Source organism: Thermobia domestica, chromosome 10 (genome assembly GCF_964235325.1).
Source record: "Thermobia domestica chromosome 10, izTheDome1.hap1.1, whole genome shotgun sequence".
Classification (NCBI taxonomy): domain Eukaryota; kingdom Metazoa; phylum Arthropoda; class Insecta; order Zygentoma; family Lepismatidae; genus Thermobia; species Thermobia domestica.
This window is the reverse complement of record NC_137463.1, coordinates 35484367-35506284: the sequence shown is the minus strand read 5'-3', so window position 1 is coordinate 35506284 and position 21918 is coordinate 35484367. Positions and strand designations below refer to the sequence as shown.

General features: G+C 36.0%; 1 protein-coding gene across 3 annotated transcripts in view; it reads right to left on the bottom strand.

Annotated features, from left to right (window-relative positions):
- LOC145662437 (proton-coupled amino acid transporter-like protein acs) overlaps positions 1 to 21918 on the bottom strand; it is a 67013-nt gene that overhangs the window by 25027 nt on the left and 20068 nt on the right. For all 3 annotated transcript variants that reach the window (XM_081728007.1, XM_081728006.1, XM_081728008.1), the window contains one exon: positions 13737 to 13864. In XM_081728007.1, the coding sequence (XP_081584133.1) occupies positions 13737 to 13852 (116 nt within the window). In that variant the 5' untranslated portion in view covers positions 13853 to 13864. The remainder of the gene's footprint in view (positions 1 to 13736; positions 13865 to 21918) is intronic.

Below are 21918 nucleotides of genomic sequence, written 5' to 3'. Positions count from 1 at the left end.
TAAATGCTATAGGATACATAAAAAATAGCTCTTGTAGTTTAATCAAACAGTTCCATTATGCATTACTGTTAGAATAAACTACAAGTACTTCGTGACACAAGATAAGATCGTTCTTACTTTCCTACTTGTATGTAATGGCACAAGATTGTAGTGCCAAATTCATCTGTAGCGGAGCACATGATGGGAGGTAAGAACCAAAAACACAATTTAAGCATAAACGAAAAAACTAAAATCAAATTATGAATGTTTATTTTAACATTGTATATTGGATCAATACATAACAGAAGCAACTATAGCATTTTCAACAAATATACTTGTACAGCGGGGGACACTTCTAAATGGTACAGCCATATAGAGATTTACGGCTAAGGTGTACCATTTAGAAGTGTCTCCCGCTGTACAAACCAGTAAACTCAGTGACAGATAATTGTAATTTACTCCAATATATTAATTTCAATATACCAAAACGATCATTGCATAAGAATTTAGTATTTCACATAGCGAGATCTCATATTACAATCCACCAGGAGTCATTCATAGTTAGAGCTTGTAAAAATTTCAATCAGTTGGTTTCATCAGTTCTGGATCTTGACTTCTGTTATCCTATCTCTGTATATTTGTGTATACTCAAAAATAATATTTTGAAGAGACATTATGTATGGAATAATTAAATAATTAAGAAGTGTTATCTCTATGAATTGTGAATCTATACTGGAGACTATTTTTCATTTTTCATATTTTTCATTTTTCTAAATATTTATATTACTAATATTGTAATTTTGTTTTATTATTTAACTTTTATTTTTCCTTCTCTACATGTATAATCTTTTTTTTCTTTCTTTCAATATATAGATATAAATATATGTATTTCATATGTAATTATATGACAATACCTATGTTCCTCTGTAAATGGAATTTGGCTCTGTAGAGAACTATTATAAATAAATAATTTTTCTACATCAGATTTTATTTTTATTATTTATCAATTTCACTTTTATGTGGAACTAGTGAATATATCTATGTTTTGAATCAATGCTCACCACCTCGAATGTGTACTGGTTACTTTTTATGCAAGAAAATTCTTTCTTCTTTCTGATAAGGGAAGAGGAAATGTCTGTTTCTACAGAGGAAATTAAAATGAAGGAGGGCAGACAATAGCCTAATTAATTCATTCTTTTGTTTATCTTTGAACACTTCTGTAGTAAGTTAAAAGTACATTGCTCATTCTTTATTTCATGTTCTCTGAAACGAAAAAAAAAAGTACTTTTCCTGATTCTGTACTGAAGTATCGTTTCTTCTTCAAAAGCTGTGCCGGCTTCACTACATTCCTGATTTCACAATAGTTTAGCCTGTTTCTATCCTAGGGAATTAAAAACAGCATAAAACGTAAAACCAATTATTTTGTAGATCTTCATGTTTCTTTTTCTCCTTATTTGTATTTGTATATTATTGTATATTTGTATGTTATATTGTACAATTAGTTATATTATACTTATTCCATACATTTGACAATTTTCTTGCATGTGACAATACCACATTCAACTATTTATTTATTTATTTATTTATTTATTTATTTATTTATATACTGAGTTTGTCTTCAAATAGCTAGTCTATTTCTGCGCCGTACTGCAGTACTAGCATATAACGATGTAAATTAGCCATTTTCAAATGTCGTGCCACGACGGAACTACTGGTGCATCGGGAGAAAGTTGAGACTAATTATAGAAATTAGGTATTTATATCTTTCAAAACTGTAAAATCAGACATTTGTACCGCTACCGCCCTTGCCCATTTAAAAAAAAAAATAAAAAATACCACCCTCTCAATATCAGTAAGTACAGAATTTGAAATAAAGTAAACGAATTTGAAGTAAACGACCAATATTTAAGTGGAAAAGGAATAATATATATATATATATATATATATATATATATATATATACCGGTATATATTAGGGTGGTCCTTAATTTTAGATTTCCTAATTTCTTTGGGCTCACCCCCTAAAATGGTTCCATATGGGACTAAATTAAAGAAGGAAAAAAATTAACTTCATTGAATAATATTAAATGGTGCCCCAAGCGACCTAAAATTTTGAATCCGATTACAGTACATAATATATGGAAAAATCTGGAATAAAATCTTGTAATTTAGAAACGGCTTAAGGGAACCCAAAAATACCCTGTATAATGGAACTAGAGGAAGAAACACACCTAATGTTGTATAGTATTGTCACAGCGGCCATCTTTAAGTCCGCCATCTTGAATTCAGATCAAAATTTTCTAATAGGAAGAGGGTCATGTGACATATCGTTTTGAGGTGGCGTTTTACCAGAAACACAAATCTGGCACTATTTTAAAGATAGCCTTAGTCGTGTAAGAATTATTACCTATGAAAATATTTCCCTTTTTCACAAGTAATAACTCTTACACAACTAAATGTAAAGACATGAGTTTGGGTCGAAAAGAACAAGAGGGATATGCGCGGCTTCATTAGAAAGAGGAACGCAAAAGAAAAATGCACTTCTGAAAATGATTTGTATGAATTTTACACCAAAATACACGGAGGTAAGTATTTCAAGAAATGAAGACGAAAACCCAGTTGAGTATGTAAGATAAAATGTAAATATGTGCCTGTGTGCGCCCGGACCCTGCAAGAGATGTAAAAGGGGAAAAACTAATTTTAAAACTCCAAGACAGGTTGCTCTTGATCGATACAAGTCCACTGGTAGAACGAGAATACATATTCTGACAGCGACGGCAGAAACATTAGGCCATAATGTAAAGGAACTAGTAATAAATATGCATCGATGCTGAGAGAAAATCCGTAGCGAAGTTGCATAAGACCACAAACACAATTTCGGAGTGCATCAAGTGCGTTAGTTGTGCAATGAGACGGAAAACTACTGCCGAATTTGACTGGTAGAGAAACTATCGACGGGTTATCAATATTTATTACAGGAGATGTTCATGAGAGGCTAATTGGTGTTCTCAGTTTGTCATCATGAAGAGGAGTACGAACATATTATTTCTACTACAGTTCATTAGCTTGAAGAATGGAACTTGGTAAAGTTCGTGCAGGCAGTTTGTTGTCACACTATTCCCTGCAATATGTGTCATGTGAACGGTGCTTTCATTTTGCCAGAGCAGATGCTCCAAAATGATCTTCTATACCTTCCTTGTAGACACTACATTTATGAATTGGTTTTAAAATGTGTATTTGACAAGTGTTGTGTTTCGTTTGCATCTGGACCGGACGTTCCCCTATTTAAGCATTTTCAGAACGATTGGTCTAAAATAGATTGTACTAACTTTATTCCAGAATTGATGATGATAATGACGTAAGGAACAACATTTCAGATGTAAGAAATTAAGTATTGAATTTTGCTATCAAACTTGTAGACGCAGGACACCGCAGAGAAGATTGCAGTAAATTTTTAGAACTGACATTCTTGGATGGCATACTTCCTCGAAGAGTTTTCTTTCGTTTGCCTGGAGCAATTCACCATGCAAGGTAGATGGGAAAAGCAATATACTGTTTAAAAATATTTCTCTTTCGCCAACATTTTCGTTTAACGAAGCAAATAGAAACGGGTCTTCGGAGAGCATGAACTTTTCTGATACGACTATATGTCCAAGCTCGATTTAAATGTGATCAAGTATCCCATTCACCATTACAAGACCTGCAATTTTTGAAAGCTTTGTACAGTTATAGGCAAATAGATAATGAATTATCTGAAGTGGCTCTTTCTAAATTTTCTCGGCATCTCTGGTACTTGAAGGAGGAATACGTAGCATTGGAGTTTTTTGATGATGAAGTTAACATAGTGGAAGAACAAAAATTGGTTGAAAGAATTAAAACTATAAGGAGAAACCGTGAAACAGGAAAGAGGCATGACTCAAGGATAATACCATAAAAATTCTTGCGAAAAGAGAAATCAGTGATCTTGATACAACAAACAATTTTTTCTCGTGAGATTTAAAATACCCAAAGGGTTTCTTGAGTGTGATCCGATTTCATGGTCAGACAACGATGACTATCTTCAAGGAAAGACAATAGTTAAATTCATCTCCGTAATAAACGATGCAGCAGAAAGGGGAGTGAAACTAACAGAAGATTACAACATCGTTTTTACGAAAAATGAGTATCAGAAAAAGTTTATTTTGCACATAGTGAATTCTCATAGATAATCTTTTCCTAGACGTGACAAAAGTGAACTCTGTAGTATATAACATTGAAAACCTATTGAAAACTTACCCCAAAGCTACAGTACTACATAAATAAGGGATATTTCAATTTCTTCCATGTTATATTTTTTCTTTTTCCTCATAATGTTCTATGAATCATCTTGATGGAAAAAACTTATTGGTAATTCATGGGGAAACAAAGATTTAACTTTCTCTAGCAGTTTGTTTCCAGTTTATGTAAAATACTTCCAAAATTCTTAGAAATCTGTGGTCCATAACTACAATAAAATAACATTACATCGAAGCATTTCGTTTTTCACACGTAATAACTCTTACAAGATTATTGGTAGCTTGAAAATAATACAAGATTTGTGCTTCTGGGAAAACGCCACCTCAAAATAATATGTAACATGACCCTCTTCCTATTTGAAAATTTTGATCTGAATTCAAGATGGCGGACTTCAATATGGCCGCCATAATACTGCTATACAAAATTAGGTTGGTCATTTCCTCTAGTTCCATTATCCAAGATATCTTTCCATTCCCTTAAGCCGTTTGCAAATTACAAGAGTTTATTCTAGCTTTTCCCCCATAGTATATACTATGTATTGTAAACGCATTCAAAATTTTTTGGTCATTTGGGGCACCATTTAAAATTATTCAATGGATCTAATTTTTCTCCTGGCTTAATTTTGTCCCATATGGAACCATTTTAGGGGGTGAGTCCAAGGAAATTCCTAAATTTATTTTTACCCATATAAATAAGGACCACCCTAATATATATATATATACAATAAATAATATAATATCTAACAGTATATAAGCACAATTCTTCTTTGTCTCTTCGCTTTTTCTGATGTTTACATGGGGTCGGCATTCCCGTATTTAATTTTCCTCCACTCTCCTTTATCCTGGGCGTCCTCTATTCTCTGTTTCACTATGCTTCAGATAATTTTGTATCCTGTTCTTTCATCTCATCTTGTGTCTTCCTTTCCTTTCTTCCTTTTACTTGGTACTTCCAAAGTTCCAATTCTCTACCCCACGTAGTCTTTGTTTCTTTATGCTACATATCTAAGCCATCTCAGCCTCCATTCTTGCAACATTTTATTCAAGGGTCCCGCCGCCTTAACAGTGCCTCTTATATAATCGTTCTTATTTTATCCTTCCCCGTCACCCCACACATCAATCTTAACATTCCCATCTTTGCTATTTCCAGCTTCTTTTCTGGGTCTATGTGACTACTTAAGTTTCACTACTGTATATATCATGACTAATTTTATATATACACACATAGCCTTTTAACTTAAAACTTACTTTATAGTCATATAGTACCCCGCTTATAGTTCTCTAGTTTAGCTAGTCAGATTGTGTTCTGTGTTGTGTTTCTGTATAATCTTCCATTCTGATAGAAGTAGATCCAAGATACTTAAATTTCGAGGTAGGTAGCCTCTGTCTTTGTAACCACAAGAAGCTTTTATCTTCTTTGTCAAATGTCATATATTCTGTCTTTGTTCTGCTTATCCTCACGTCTCTCTTTTCCAATATCCTTCTTCATTATTCCAGTTTATTCTTTGCCTTATCTTTGGATGTTTCACGTATAACAACATCATCTGCAAACAGCATATTTCATGTGTTCTACTCCTTACTTTCTTCGCAACACACCCATTGCTAAATTGAACAATTATGGACTGACAGCTGATCTTTGATGAAGACCAATTTTCACAAGAAAACCTTCTGTCATACTCACACTACTTTTCACTTGGGTGTCATGACCCCTCGTAGAAATCTTTTACGAGCCGTACATATTTTCTTAGAAATTTCCTTTTCTTTCATGCATCGAAATACTTCTTATCTGGACACTCTATCATAAGCCTTTCCCAAGTGTATGAAAACGATTTGCAATTCGTTTCGGGATAAAATTTTAAAAATCCTGTGTCATATTCATAAGCGCGTGCATAATAAAAAATTCTAAAATTGCCAGAACTGGAGTGTAAGAAAACATTGGCACCAGAAAATTTGGCGGTCTAGGCCATGCCTCATGTTGGACCATGCGTAAATACGATCCTGGTAACGATAACTATTTTTTTCATTATTTGATAGTTAGGCAGTTGCTTTTCCGTTGATAATATTCGTTTGTGATCATCAAACACGGCATGTAACTTTGCATTCCTATGAAAATAAAAACAACCGAAAGACGAATAAAACGAAAAAAGAAAGACAAAAAAATAATAAATTTTTATAGATGTGTCGTAGAAAATTGCATGCATAGTTGGTGTGTCAAAAATTGAAAAGGAATTAGAAAGCTCTGATGTAGAGTCAAAATAATAATAATAATAATAATAATAATAAAATGCCAACAAACTCTTCCATAGTTTCATTATTATTGTTCCTATTATCAGCAACTAACCAACGATCAATTTGTTTGTTAAAATAGAGTAAATGATCGTATCTTATTTCAAATATTCTAATATGCAATACTATTCAGATAATTAAAGACTAGCATTTGTAACGGATAGACTGTGGCACCTATTTTGGAAATGTTCTAACACAAAAAAAAAAAAAAAAAAAAAAAAATGCCAAACGCATTAGAAATCAGGGGCGGATCCAGGACCGACTTCTGGGGAGGGCGGTGGGTTGTCATATTGCTACTTTTAAGGGCTCCAAACTTTGGGACGGGTTTTATTTATATATATAAAATAAGAAAGTTTCCTCTTCTGGGGGAAGGGGGGGGGGCGATCGCGCCGATCGCCCCCTGGATCCGCCCCTGTTAGAAATAACAATAATGTATAGATGAGCAGATAGCGCTGATTTGTAATCGGAAAGTACAGGTTTGAATTTCGAAGTCTATCGACTTGAGTTTTTCGTGGGTTTCCTCAGTCTCACCAGGTGAATGGTGGATGGTGCTTTTTCCATTCTTTAATTTACGCTTGTGAAAACATTACAGAAATCAAAGAATAACCCAACATTTTTCTTTGTAATTAATATAGAAAACACTATTCAATGAAACTATTTGTAGCTCTCCAGCGTCGAAGAAAATGGAGGTGTAGAAACAGCTCGTTTGTGGTTGTTTGCTGTGTAATTTTAAGGTTGGGTTTATCAGCTGCGGCATCATGTTATCAAATACGCCAGGCATTTTGAGAAGTTGCCGTGAACTAACGCACCATCAGGCATTGATTCCAGAAGTTCAGGTTGGGAAGTGCCACAGGGCGACCATAAGTGTTGGATGACGAGGTCCTGAAGGCAGCCATAGAGGACAATAGCAGTCAAATGTGTGGTAAACTTCCCGAACGCTTTCAGGTTTCCGAGAACTTCACCTGCATCACATAGCGAAGATTGCAGAAGTTGGGCAAGTGAGTACACCATACATTGTCGGCAGCCGACAAGAACAACAAATAACAGCCTGTTTGTCGTTGTTGTCTAGGCACCGTAACATACACGTATCTAGTCAAACACCTACGAATAACGAGAACTCGGTCCAGTATGATAGTCCCAAATCTACGGTCCAGTATCACACATGGTTGGTAGATTGGTTGTCACTACGTGACCTTGTGTCCCACATCTCAAGACCATCTCTGTTTCCACGTAAAATCATGCTTTGTGTCTGGTGAACTAGTCACCAACTGATGCACTACAGTCTCCTACTATCACTGAGAACCTGTACTAGCAGCAATTGTAATGAATGCAACATGTATTGTAACAGAAGGAGCCAGCGTTGGTTACTCACAAGAGTGTGCTGCACCTGTGAGACCACACGTGGCAATTACAATCAAGGATACTATCCAGTTGGTTTGAGAAATGAAATGAAATTTCTAGTTTTATATTCTATAATTATGCCTCTTAGGTTAAAGGGAAGGGTAATTAATGAAAGTGAATGAAGATGAAATAATGAGTGGAATGAGAATGAGGGAGAAATGGCAGAGCCTCGAGAAAATTCACGCATCTTGGTTCGATGTTTAACGTGTCATTTCAACATCGAGATGATATGAGACGTGAATCTACACCTTAAACCATTGGAATCAACTTGAAATAAGGAAATGACAGCGTATTTAGAAGTTAGATAGTGTCTAATCTACAAGAGAATGTAAATGCAAGAAATATCTTTGCGCAGGAAAAATGTACTGAGGGATTACACTTTTGAATTTAGGATTTATATTCTGGGCATCTATGAGCATATTAGACCGGCACGTTTGAGCGATGACGTCTTTCGGCGAGCACACTATCCGGGGAAAAGGGAAGGAAGAAAGGATTGGGGAAGATACCACCCCGACATTTGCCTGGTGTGAATGAAGAAAACCCAGGAAAACCTCATTCAGGATGACTGGTCTAAAAAAGCTTTTTACACTTTTTCGACCTGAGTGCCCCACGGGAATTGAAACCGGAACCGCTCGTACCAAAGGCGAGAGCGTTAGCGACTACGCTACCCGAGGCCACTACACTTCTGGAGTTTTGAAATGAAATCTTTGAGTTTAACGTCTCACCATTATGCTCTTTAGGCAAAAAGCAAGCAAGTGAATAATGAGGAAGAAATCGGTGGAATGACAATGTGAAAGGAGAGGGGAGTACTTCAGGAAAACCCACGGACACGATGTTCTCCACCACAAACTTACTTGTCCGGGAATTGAACCACGGACCCCACGCACTAGAGATAAGCGTTTTGCATTGCGCCATCATACCCCCTTCTGGGGTTTTTGGTTTTCATGTTTTAAATAAACGTTTAATTACTTCGTTCGACTACAGCTCGTCGTATGATCTAAATGGGTAGAATCTGAACCACATGAACTTCTACAGGAAATCGAATCCGAGTCTCTGCGCAGGTTGCTTATTATTATTATTATTATTATTATTATTATTATTATTATTATTATTATTATTATTATTATTATTATTACTGTATTATTATTATTATTATTATTATTATTATTATTATTATTATTATTATTATTATTATTATTATTATTATTATTATTATTATTATAGTAATAGCAGTATTACAGTAGACCTAAAACTCAGCACTGGATAACTCGGCCGCACCCTGGAAGGGCGAAGAAACCCCACGTGCTAGTTAATTTTCATTATAGACAGCTTTATGCCTTCATAAATTTATTTTTCTGAGGTCTGTCTGAGTATTCATTAATTTTCATTTTCATGTATAGTCTCTATGCCTTCATAAAGTTCCTTTGTTTAAGGGTGATTGGACAATTTATTCTCTGTTGTATTCTCAAAGAACCAATACATACAAGTACAGTATTGTATTTTCTAAGGAAACACTGGTACTTATTCTTTTTTAAACCACATTCCCGATAACCCGGCATTTTCACAAACTCGGCTATCCTTCGGTCCACATTAGACCGACTTCTCGGGACTGTATTATTATGATTATTATATAACAATCTTTGTGATCACGAATTATATTATATTCTCTTCATTTTTGTATCGCTAGAGGCTTTCTATTCCTTTTCTCTGCATGCAATATATTTAGTTGAGCAGAAGCTCAGCAGCGTAGATAAAGTTATCGCGACTCTTGACCCATGCATCTAGATAACAGACTCAAGTCATGGATCAAAGAAAGGTGAATAAGATTCGTTGGCGCAAATATAAATGACGTGAATCTGCTCAATAGTCATCAGTGGTAATGAATACAAAAGTGCAATTTAAGCGGAAGTTATTACATTCACAATTAGTATTTAAAGGAGTCTGTTTAAACAATAATAAGGCTCTAGTTTTTGTTTCTATTTTCGAGCATTTAAATCTTAATTAGAAATTCATAGTTTTTGGAAATAACTACCACGAAAAAATGCATTTTTCGTAAACGAACTACTAGAATTGAAAAGTTTTTGAAAAACAAAAGTCGCTAGTGAAACCCAGTACTTCGCCTCATAAAGTAAAATAATCAACACAAAATATTCTTAACTCTTTATTCAAAGATACACAACTCCGATTTTCTTTATCTTTCGAAATATTTATTTGGCCATTCCTATCCTTGCTTTTATTTCACGTTCACATTTCACGTCCTCGCTAATAATATTACTTAGATTTCGAAAAAATAGTTACATGTTCTATTTTCTCCTCTCCTACTTCTATATGTCGGTTGTTCAATATATAAAGTTTCCCTAAGCTCTAAAATATGTATTTTTAAAAATACATTTGTAAACAAGGCATGTCGTTCCTCACCTCTCCACATAATCCCTACTGAGATTCAGGCATTTATCTCACCGTTGCACCAATTTGTCCAAACCCTTTGCAAAAAATCATTGCTCTGGCTATTTATTACTCTCCTCACATTCCGTTTCACCACTTCATCACCAGTAGACAGGAGATCAAGTCGCTTATGTCGAACTTGAACTCTTCTTCAGGGAAACGCAATTCGACATAAACGACCTGCTCTCTTGTTCTTGATGATAACGTCTACCTCCACTCAGCACGCAAACAAGATACAAAATTAAAGAATCAGGGTGGAAACAGCTGCCTCACTCTCCATACAGCCTCAATTTAGCTCCGGGTTACTTCCATCTTTTTCCGGTGTTAAAGTCTGCATTGCGAGGTGAACGTTTCGAAACAGGTGAAAAAGTGAAGCCGAATGTGAGGAGAGTGCTAAATAGCCTGAGCCTTGACTTTTTGAAAAGGGTTTGGACAAATTGGTGTAACGATTTGACAAATGCCTGAATCTCAATGGGGATTACGTGGAGAAGTGAGGAAGGACCCATCTACACATGTATGTATAGTTTGCAAATGTATGTTAAAAAATAAATATTTTACAGCTTAGGGAAACTTATATATTGAACGACCCACGTATTTGGTACTGCTTCACTCCAATTACCATTGTTTTTGTCTTTCAAAAATATTTATTTTCATCCCACATACTCTTGCAGCTTAATTTTCTTTTCAGATTCCGCAACAAGCGCCATATCATCTGCAAACTACTGTTTATTTTTTTTAAAGATGGGGTAGCCAAATTTTGGATGAATCACGACCCAGGATTGCCCAGTGACGAAACACGATTTTTGTAACGATGTACGGAGACAAGACAGAGCTCTTTCAATAGAAACAGGTATATTTTTCGAGACGAGATATCACTTTTGCAACACCTTTTTCAGCCGAGGTACTTTTGTTTCATAGGCAACCCTACGACCCACGAAGACACAGCCTTTCACTTCTTTTTATGCTCACGGCTACTCGATTGCCACGAATCCGCTAGTGTTTTCAACTGCGGTTGTGTTCATGGACGCCCGAAGAAAATTTTCTAGGGGGGCTCAAATCCCTAGTTGCTATATTATGTTTGACATTTTTTTATTTATATTTAAAAAATCTTAAGAAATTTAATATATTTTCGTGACCGGGGGGGGGGGTCGGTCCCCACCCTGCCCTCCCCTTCGGGTGTTCATGGTTGTGTTTGCGGACGCTACTGGCAATGATGATGTTTGGAAGGGAAGCAGAGCAAGTACGCCAAATATAAGATTATCGACCTACTCAGCGGAATCTTGTAATCGGCTGAAATAGACTCGCTGCACAGAGAAAAATCCGTTCTCCGGACAGCGGTATATTGTACAAATATACGGTATCCTCTTGCTTACTATAGAAATCAGTATGGAGCATACGTTATCCGTATGTTACATAGGCACTGCTCTTAGATGTTACATCATGCCGTTGCAGGATGCCTGACATCTAACAGTTTTCCGTATATCACATGCATATACTTATGTTACATTCCTCAGCTATGTGTTATATACGTCCATTTGTATGTGAGATCCTGACCGCCTACATTGTTTCACACGGAAAGTACGAATAGATGGAACACCTATACGGAAAGTATTATAAAATATGCGTTTTCAGTTATACGTCTGCTGTACGTTAAGTTCAAAAACTACAGGAATTACGCATGTAACATATCTTTTTAAGTACGCCACCTACATTTTTTTCTCAGTGTGGTTCTTTATAACTTGGTTGTTTGTTGATTGTATTAGAATTTAGCGTTTCTTTCAGCTGTGAGGTTGTGTGAGACGTGGACCAACAGCTTAACATGAATTCCGAGCCACATGAAAGCTACCGCCGGGAATCGAACCTGGAGTTTTCCATACAAATCCCTATATGTACTATCAACATACCTAGAACTTTTAATAGGATAGAAATCTCATTGCCTTCTTTTATGATGTTTTCTTTCTCATTATTATTCTTTATAACTTGTACACTCATGTCCAAAATTATTGTCGCATGTCTATAAATATGTTGTTGTAGGAATATAATTTGATAACAAATTTGTCCGGTATTTCTTACAATGTTAGTATGTGTATAATCGTCAAAGACATGTACATGGCAATTTTTATATCAAAAGAGCAGTAAATAAGAACAATAAAACGAAAATAAAACTTTCTTGTCTATTTAGCAACATTTTGTTTTACTCTTTCTAATTTTCGTATTTATAATTCTTTTGCTATGAAATTTACCACCAATATACATTTTCCGATTATACACATAGTATCAGTATTAAAAGTGCCCTGCAAAATCATTATTAAATTATATTCTTACAAGAAGACAGTTATACGTAGATATGCGACAATCATTTTGGACATGAGTGTACAAGAGTAGGAAAAACCGTAAAAGATGGCGATGGATGGGATCTCCGTCCTGTTAATGGTACTTATGGTGATGGTGCTTATATGAATTTGTATACAAAACTTAGGTAAAGATGATCAGTTTTTTTATGTAACTATTTTAGAATGTCAGTAACTTTGATTATGTATTGTTTTGTAGCCATATTCCGAATGCAGAGGAGCTCCTTCGTGGCTAAGCGCCCGGGTAGCATACGCGCCTTTTGCGTAGGAGACCCGAGTTCGATTCCGGGCTGGAACTCATGTGATTCGGATCCCACGTTAATCAGTAGGTCCTATCTCATATACCTTCGCGCTGCTGAAAGGGACGTTAAACTCTAAATCAACTCAATTCAACTCCAAATGCAGGGTCTGCTTTGATTTCATCAATGTAACGTTCAGTAGGCCTATTAAAGTCACATATGTTTGGATTCGGCTACTTCAGAAAAATAATAAACAACTGAAAATGTTTGACTGTGGGAGTTGGCAGCACTGCGTGCGGTTGCTGAACAGAACCGCCGTGAATAAAAGGTCTCATGACAACGTAAATAGAAATTACCCAACTACCATGGTTAAAGATCCACACCCCTGGATAAAACGACTTCTTTGACTCAGGGGCGGATCTAGAACAGACTTCAGGGGAGAGATGAAAAAGTCACAATTTTCTCTCTCACAGGGCACTTGTGTCACGTTGTGCTGCTGGGGAAGTTAATAGTCCTTTGCCCCCTCCCCTGGATCCGTCTATGATTTTGACACAATGTAGTTCGAAAACGCGCGGGTCGAGCAACCGCGACCGCGTCCATAAAAGACCCCCTTGTATGTATGATGCGTTGCTTTTTTAAAATGCAAAATCTTCCTACATAGTCAACACGAAACATACAAATACACCTTACTTATAAAAATGAAAGGGTTATTATTTAAAAAAAAAATACAGCTCTAATAATAATAATAGAAAAATAGAACTTACTTATCATGGTTTAAATTTTCCAGCTCCACTTGCGTATGAGGCGGTGGCGGCGGCGATTCGCTTTCATTCTGACAATTATTCTCTACACTGGCTGTTTCCACTTCTGCCTTCGTCATGTCGTCGGGTATCTGAAATAAAAAGGAATCATGTGTGGATGTTTGGTTAGGTAAACCGTCTATACAATTAACTTGTGGTGTTTTCATTTCTTGATTAAAAAAGACGAAGGAAAAATGCTTATTCTAAGTTACTTTGAGATTGAGTAAAAAGAAAGACATTGTGCAATGCAATTTTGTTTTTCTGAAATTAAAAGCTGTGCTTTTGAACGACAATCATACATAACGTCATGTACAGAGACGTGAAACAAAGGAATGAACAATATAATTCATATACGTGATTATTTCATTTTTTTGTGGCACCTGAATGGTATTTATTGTCTGCTGCAAGAATTTACGTTATGGAGAGTACATTTGGATTCCTTACGCACAGGGGCGCCATTTGAGGAGGGCAGGGGAAGCAATTGGCCCCTCTGAGTTTCAAAAACACATACTTTTTAATAAATTGTTAGGAGTTTAGGATTTACATTTTTGGGCTTTCGACATCTGTGGCCATTTAGCCCGTCACGTTTTTGAGGGATGACGTCCTTCGGCGAGCGGGAAAGGGAAGGAAGGAAGCAGCCTAGGACCTATAAGTTAGGCACCACCCCGGCATTTGCCTGGTATGAATGAGGAAAACCCAGGAAAACCTCATTCAGGATGGCTGGCCTGAAAAAGCGTTTTTACACTTTTTCGACCGAGTGCTTCCACCGGGAATCGAACCCGGGACCGCTTGCATCGAAGGCGAGAGCGTTGGCGACTACGTTATGAGGGGCCACATTTTATAATAAATTGTATATTCGTCTACTAATAAGAAAAAGTGAAATTATTATGTCAATGGACAATCTTGCCCCCCACTTTTGCAAAATTTCGAATTACACTATTGCTTGCTAATATACATGTATACACTTGGATACACAATTTTCTAGTTTCTGGTTTAGCTAATGATATAAACCGAGGCTGGTGGTTTGTGTCTATAAGCTAACTCTGTTGGAAGCTAGATAGTATGGTGGAAAAGGGCCTGACCTCACTCGACCTCACACTCACAGCATGATTTGAAACTCGCGCTCACTCAACCGCACGCTCACTTCGTGGAGGTGAGATCGAGTGAGCGTGAGTTCTGAACGCATGAGCGCTGACCTTATGAGTTCAGGCACCTTTGTTCAAGACAGTTGTTAGGTAAATGTTTAGGGTTCCCCTGAAGCGAGTTTCTCCACAAGTGCTCCTAAGTTTTTATTTTTCGATGTTATTTCGAAATCATCAGAAGGTGATACATTTATCCCTTTGTTAATATAGCTACACATAAGAAGAAATGCCCTAAATGTATTTTTTAAAAATCTTTTTGCGGGAAGGGGGTGTTAACAGGAGAAAGTATTCAGGTTCGGACAAATATATCTATGTGAAAATTTAGTTGTAGGATCATGTAGACACCTCTGAAGGTGCTGGTGGGTGTCGTTCCCTTGCAAGACTGCGACCATACATTAATATTGTTACTGCAGCGATCATTGTAGGAACTAAATGCAATGCAAATATGTTAATTATGTGAATGGGTGAGGCGTGTCACTGTAAGTGGCTTAACTGTAAATGAGGAGCATCAATACAATGTTCAAAACAATATGAATAACTAAGAAACGCACAGTTAAGAAAAGTAAGTTGGTCATACCTGTATGCTGTTAATATTGGTGTTGGATGCCTCGTCGATGACACTTTCTGAAGGTAATCTCAATGTCGAAGCACGTTCTGTCATGTGAAGCGAAGTATTATGTTATATACTTCCACAAATAATTCATTGTAAATGACAGAATTCAATCTCATGATAAAGTATATGTTATGAAGTATTGGCTGCATATTACTAGTAGTTTCTTAACTTCTTTTACTCTCTTGACATGTTTTTGTATTGTGGGAAGAAATACATGTCCAGAGGCTATGGATATTTCGTAGATTTAGGTAGGAATTTTAAAAATTATACCTTTTCGCTCACAGGCTTCCAACAGTACTTGTTCACCTTTGTGCACTGGCCAGGAACCAGACAATAAGGATGACAAACGTGGGTTCAAAATCGAAAAGAAAAATGCGTTTAGATTTTTTTGTCATCTTCCCACTCAATTTCCATTCACGAAGATATTTAGTGGGATAAGATACTTGTTTATTTCCTTTGATACACGGGGTCCGAACTTTCTATTTTGTTCTTGGAAGCATATATAGAGTTTGTCTGGCAATCAGTCATCCATGGCTATAGCAGCATCGATCGTGTAGCTGAGTGTTGTGCAGTTAATTGATTCCAACATTGAGATAGTGTTTCTATTCCTTTTCATGAATAAATATGGTTTCGAAAGAAAGCTCATACTCAGAGCCGGCACGAGGGGGGTGCCGACTCGGGTCGTATAATCTTAGACTGTACACCAGATATTTCTGGTACAAAGCAAATGACAATAATCGTTCGATTTGTACAAATTGCATACAATAATGAAGAATGTCTTGTAAAAAATTGCGAACACTTTCTTGGTTTCGTACCAGTAACAGACACCACTGATATAGGACTAACAGAAGTAATAATTAAACAACTGAAGGAAATGAACTTTCCTATCGTAGACATGAGGGGCCAAGGATATGACAATTGTTCCAATATGAAAGGCAAACATTCAGGTATTCAGAAGAGAATTTTAGAAATAAATTCCCGGGCCTTCTATTTTCCTTGCAGTAGCCATTCTCTAAACCTTATATTTAACGAAGCAGCCACAGCATTTCAGTACGCAGTTTCATTTTTTTTCTATGGTTAGAAAAGTATTTTGTATGGTTAAAACGTTTTTTTGTATAGTTAAATTTATGAATATTTTCTGTGTCAGTTCAACGTTGGGCCATACTAAAGGCACATATTAGCAGTCTCACTTTAAAAGCATTAAGCATCATAAGGTGGAAGAGCCGAATTGATGCTCTGACTCCACTTAGATATCAAATAGGGAAGGTTTATGATGCCTTACTTCAAATAAGTAACGACAATAGAACAGATAGAATGGCCGCCCGCGATACTCTGTGTAGATATAGCAAACCCGATGTGTGACTTTATTTTCCTTTGCTCAATCGTTATCTGATGCATAGCTCTTTACTCCACATAAACATAGTAAGCAAAAGTCTCCAAAGCATTGATTCTCAAGTGTTAAAGGCAGTCGGGTTTCCTGAAGATATATCTGAATACTTTGAGGGGAGCAGAAATAATACAAAGTTTCAATCTTAGTTGATGCGATGGAGTAGGCATCAGCATTAGATATGGATGATCCAAGGATAGGTAATACAGTGCAAACTCGAAGTCGAAAGAAGAGACAGTTTCAGTACGAGGCAGAGGATGAAGCTATTGATTATCCACAAGCAAGATACAAGATCAATTTTTATTACAAAGTTCTAGACGTGATTGTATTACCTTTAAGAGATAGGTTTGAGCAACTTAAACACCACAGTGAGCATTTCGATTTTTTTACGATACACGTAATCTTAAAGATATACCACCTGAACTTTTTTCTGAAAAGTGTACCAAACTTGTCGGCATTTTAACACATGAAGAATCGAAAGATATTAACTCCAGTGACTTGAAAGACGAACTGAAAGTGTTATTCGCTCTAATTAAGCCTAAAAGTTCACCAAAATATACTTTAAAACTAAGGAACATGACTTTGCTCCCAATGTCGTTGTTGCACTGGCGATTTTATTAACCTTAATTGGTAACAGTGGCAAGTGGAGAAAGAAGTTTTCCGAAACTTAAGCTTGTTAAAAAAAACTATCTACGTTCTTGCATGTTTGAAACACGCTTGACTGGTCTAGTGATGATATCAATAGAACACGAATTGGCTGAAATATTGAACTACGCGAATGCGACAAAAGAATTAATTGCTCATATCAAAGCAAGAAAAGTTTCTTTTGATTAACGTATGTTAAATTTATGTATTTCTATTGTGTTTTAGTACATTATAAGGGTTAGGATAATCACTTAGTTTTGCCGTAATATCTAATTCGCTATATTATCTTCATGCTCTATACTCTATTGGAAACACCTTTTGATATAAAATAAGCTTAAAAATTCAAATTCTTAGTAGTGACTAAAGCATTTTTTAAAATTTTATTTTCTGAATGCGCTGCTGCATATCACAGATATACAGCAAAATCGAGCATACTGAATATTGTGTCATGTATGAAGTCGTTTAAATATTACGTAAGCATTCGAGAGAGGTAATTCAATTTTTCTTTATGTTTACTGTTCCATTTGATACATGTTTTTGAATGGGGCATCTTACTTTTTCGTGATACTTGAAGGTTTTCTGTCAAAATAACGTTTGCGGATTAAAAGGACGGCATGTGAAAGTACCGCTCCGGGCTGCAAAACTGCTAGCGCCAGCCCTGCTCATACTTGAATTAAATATGATCACAATTCTATACAGAACCCATTTGGATGTTTTCTGTCGTCGTGATATGTCTTAACTTCAGCAAATGTCTGAGATTGCTTCGAATCATATCTTCTTCGTCATCTTTATCGTTTCGTACTTTGAGTACAGTAATAAATCCCGTTGACGCTGTAATGTTTCTCTATGTACAGCACTACATGCCAGTAATGAGCGGAAGAACCCCATGTTCCTTTAGTTTGGGGCATCTTTTCAGAAGATTGTAATATGTGTTGAAATCTCTGCTATGATGATCGTCAGTTATGTTGTCATCAAAGACTGATAACACTTGAGACGTTCACCTTCTTGTTAGGAGAAAGTTGCAAGTAGAACTCACTTTCCTTATTACTATCGCCTCTTCTCAATAGACAAAACCAGAAAAAAAAAAAAAGTGCTAATGACCCGTCTTCTACACGGATACCATCTACTGTAATCTTCATAAAGAAGAGTTCGTCAGAGCATGATATTAATCAATCGTAATACATTAGCAGGGTTGAGAACTCCCTCGTGGCTAAGCGATTAGCGCACGCGCCTTTTGCGAGGGAGACCCGGGTTCGATTCCCAGCGGGAGCTCATATGATTCGGATCTCATATTAAGCTGTAGATCCACGTCTCATACAGTCTCGCTGCTAAAAAGGACGCTAATATCAAATCAAATTAAGCAGGGTTGATTACAAACACACACTACACCATCTTGACTGGCGTAGCGGCAACCAAAGGTCGAATTGTTGATTTCGGTATAGCATACGCTGCGACCTCTACCGGATGTCTGAAAATTTGAAGACAAGAGAATATCAGCAGCACAATAAGGAACAAATGATCCCTTACGGGATTATGTAAATGTGGTAGTTTGAAAGTAATATTTTCTATTAAGACTAAAAGCATTGGGTGCTCTTTCTAAGATTGAGGATTACTTTTTTTTAATGAATATTAGAGAAGTGTTTTTTTTAAGTTTCTTTCGTGGTTAGTTATTTTTCCCAAGTTCTCAACTTACTATATACAATAGGTTAAAACCGTGGGTAATTAAGAAGTTATAAGTTTTCCTACCAACTAACTTGTGATTATTCAAATATTAAAGCTGAAATCTAAATGTGGTTCATGGTAATGTGCTGGTGTCCAAGGGTTCAGGGTGATGGCGTCCATGGCGTAAATGAGTTGGCAATAAACTTGGTTAAATAATGCATTGTCCTAAAGGTAGGCCTGTCTATAGTTTATATACCGTATTCATGTTGCTCAGTTACTAAATTATATTGTGCTTCGCATGCAATATATATTTAAGTAATTACAGTCTTATATACATATGGACTCTGTCTTAATAATAAACACGAAAGCACATTCATTTTCAAGATGATCAGTATCAATTTTCAGATAATTAAACTGAATTCTAAATGTGGTTACGGCCCTTGTATTTTGAAGTAATTAAGCAGAAATAATGCAGCATTTAAGTTACAATTTTAAGACACAACAATTCTAAATCTACTAAGTCCCTGTACGCTAGTACCATCTGTTTGCGTTATGCAACACACGCAGCAGAGCAGCGAATGCTAATTTATTACTCACAGACTGAGATATTTCCTTTTTGTAATAATGATTATTAGTTTTTTTTTTTACTTCTTAGTCTTTATTTAATATATTTAAGTGCCCTGTGGAAGATAGTAATTTCTCTCCTTATTACAAAAAGAAAAATAGCTCAAACTTGATGTAAAGAAATCCGAAACGCCTAGTTGTCTGCAACCAACCAAACTTCTGTGCTATCGGGTTGTATAAAGAGCAGGTGCTCGATAATTATTTCTAAAGAATTAATTTTATTAATTTCACAGTGAAACAATAAGATAGATGGAAAATTATGTGAAAATATTGTATTATCATCGCTTTTAAGCACATGTGGAAAATTTCAGTGCTCTAGTTGGGAAGGAAATGCGTGAAATTTAAGGTGTAAAACTTGACTGATTTAAAACAAATAGAAAAGTAATCTAGTATAATAAAAGCATTATAACGAAAAAAACTTCGACTTTTGCGCACCTTCCTATACACTTTTTGTGCTGTTTCTAAATTATATACAGTTTAATTGCATCATACCATTCACATGATTTACTTCCCCCTATTAGGAGAGAGAAGGACAACTAACAGTTTAGCTACTTTCCCATTGTGCAGAACTAGATATCTATACAGAGTGTTCATTTATTATGTAGCCAAAAATCTAATGGTGAAATCCTCAAATCTTAACAATGAAAAAGTTCCTATGAACATAAGGCGAAAAACGCGCTGTTTCAAAGTTATGAGATGCTGAAATCGAGAAAACTGCAACTTTGAGGCTGCCTAGCTCGAAAACTATGAGAGATATCAACGGCGGTTAAAAACATATTAGAGGAACTAGTACGCTGCCTATCTAAATAACCATGTTTTAGAGTTGGGACGTATCAGCGCAACGGATTTTATAGACGGAAGATGTGGTATAGGTTTCGCTGTTCCTCATCTCTCTCTAAAATCATATGCGCCGATACGTCCCAACTCTGAAACATGATTATTTAGATAGGCAGCGTACTAGTTCCTCTAATATGTCTTTAACCGCCGTTGATATCTCTCACAGTTTTTGAGTTAGGCAGCTTCAAAGTTACAATTTTCTTGATTTCAGCATCTCGTAAATTTGAAACAACGCGTTTTTTGCCTTATGTTCATATGGACTTTTTTTATTGTTTAAAATGATAACAATAATGATCAAATTGTTGCTTTTAACCAATAAAAGAAAACCAGTGTCAAAATTATTAGTTCTCCCGTACATTTTGAATAACAACCTGTACACCCGTATCTGAGTTGTTAAACCCGTACAGTTGGCAGCCGTGGTGAGGACAATACCGCCGATTTGGAGTTCGAAACTGAATATTACGTACGAGATAATTTTCTCATATATTATTACTATTATTAGTAGTGTTATACTTGATCTACAATAATCACTTGTAAAAAGAATATGCGATAATTTTTTTGTATTATACAATAATTGTACAATTTTGTATTGTACAATAGTTTTAAAGACAAAATCGATAATTTTGTTCTCTGAGGTTGGCAACCCTGATGTATTTACAAGAGAAGTAGTCTAGTAATTGCATATATTCTACGAAGCATCACTGTTGTCACATGAAAACACAACAGTATAGAAAAGTTATGTAATAAACAGAACCACCAGTACTGCAGGTTTTCATTTCACAAAGTGTTAATACAAAAATGTGTCTATAGTACAGAGTTTAAAAAAAAAATACGCGACAAGGTCAACGAATTTTGCTGCGGTTGCAGGTAGACATATAAACTACTACTAACTGGTGTCACTCGCATGACGAAGAGGAAACTGATGATATAACAATTTGCAGTGAGTGAGTCGGGAGTGGGAGATTGGTAAATCTAAACGGCCTTCTAACGTTCGCTGGGAGGAAAAACAAAGTTACAGTGTCTGTCTATTAGTTAATAGGTGTTCCTAATATAGCCTCACAAAACAACTAGGATATTAATCTATTTAAAAAATCCTTGTGCAATTTTAATTCTTAACTAGCGAATATCCATTCTTGGCGCGGGGAGAATACGTTTCATTTTGGATATAAAGGGGTGAATTTGGATTTAAACGGCATCCGAAGTGTCAGTGTTCATCTCAGCGACCTCAAAAACTAT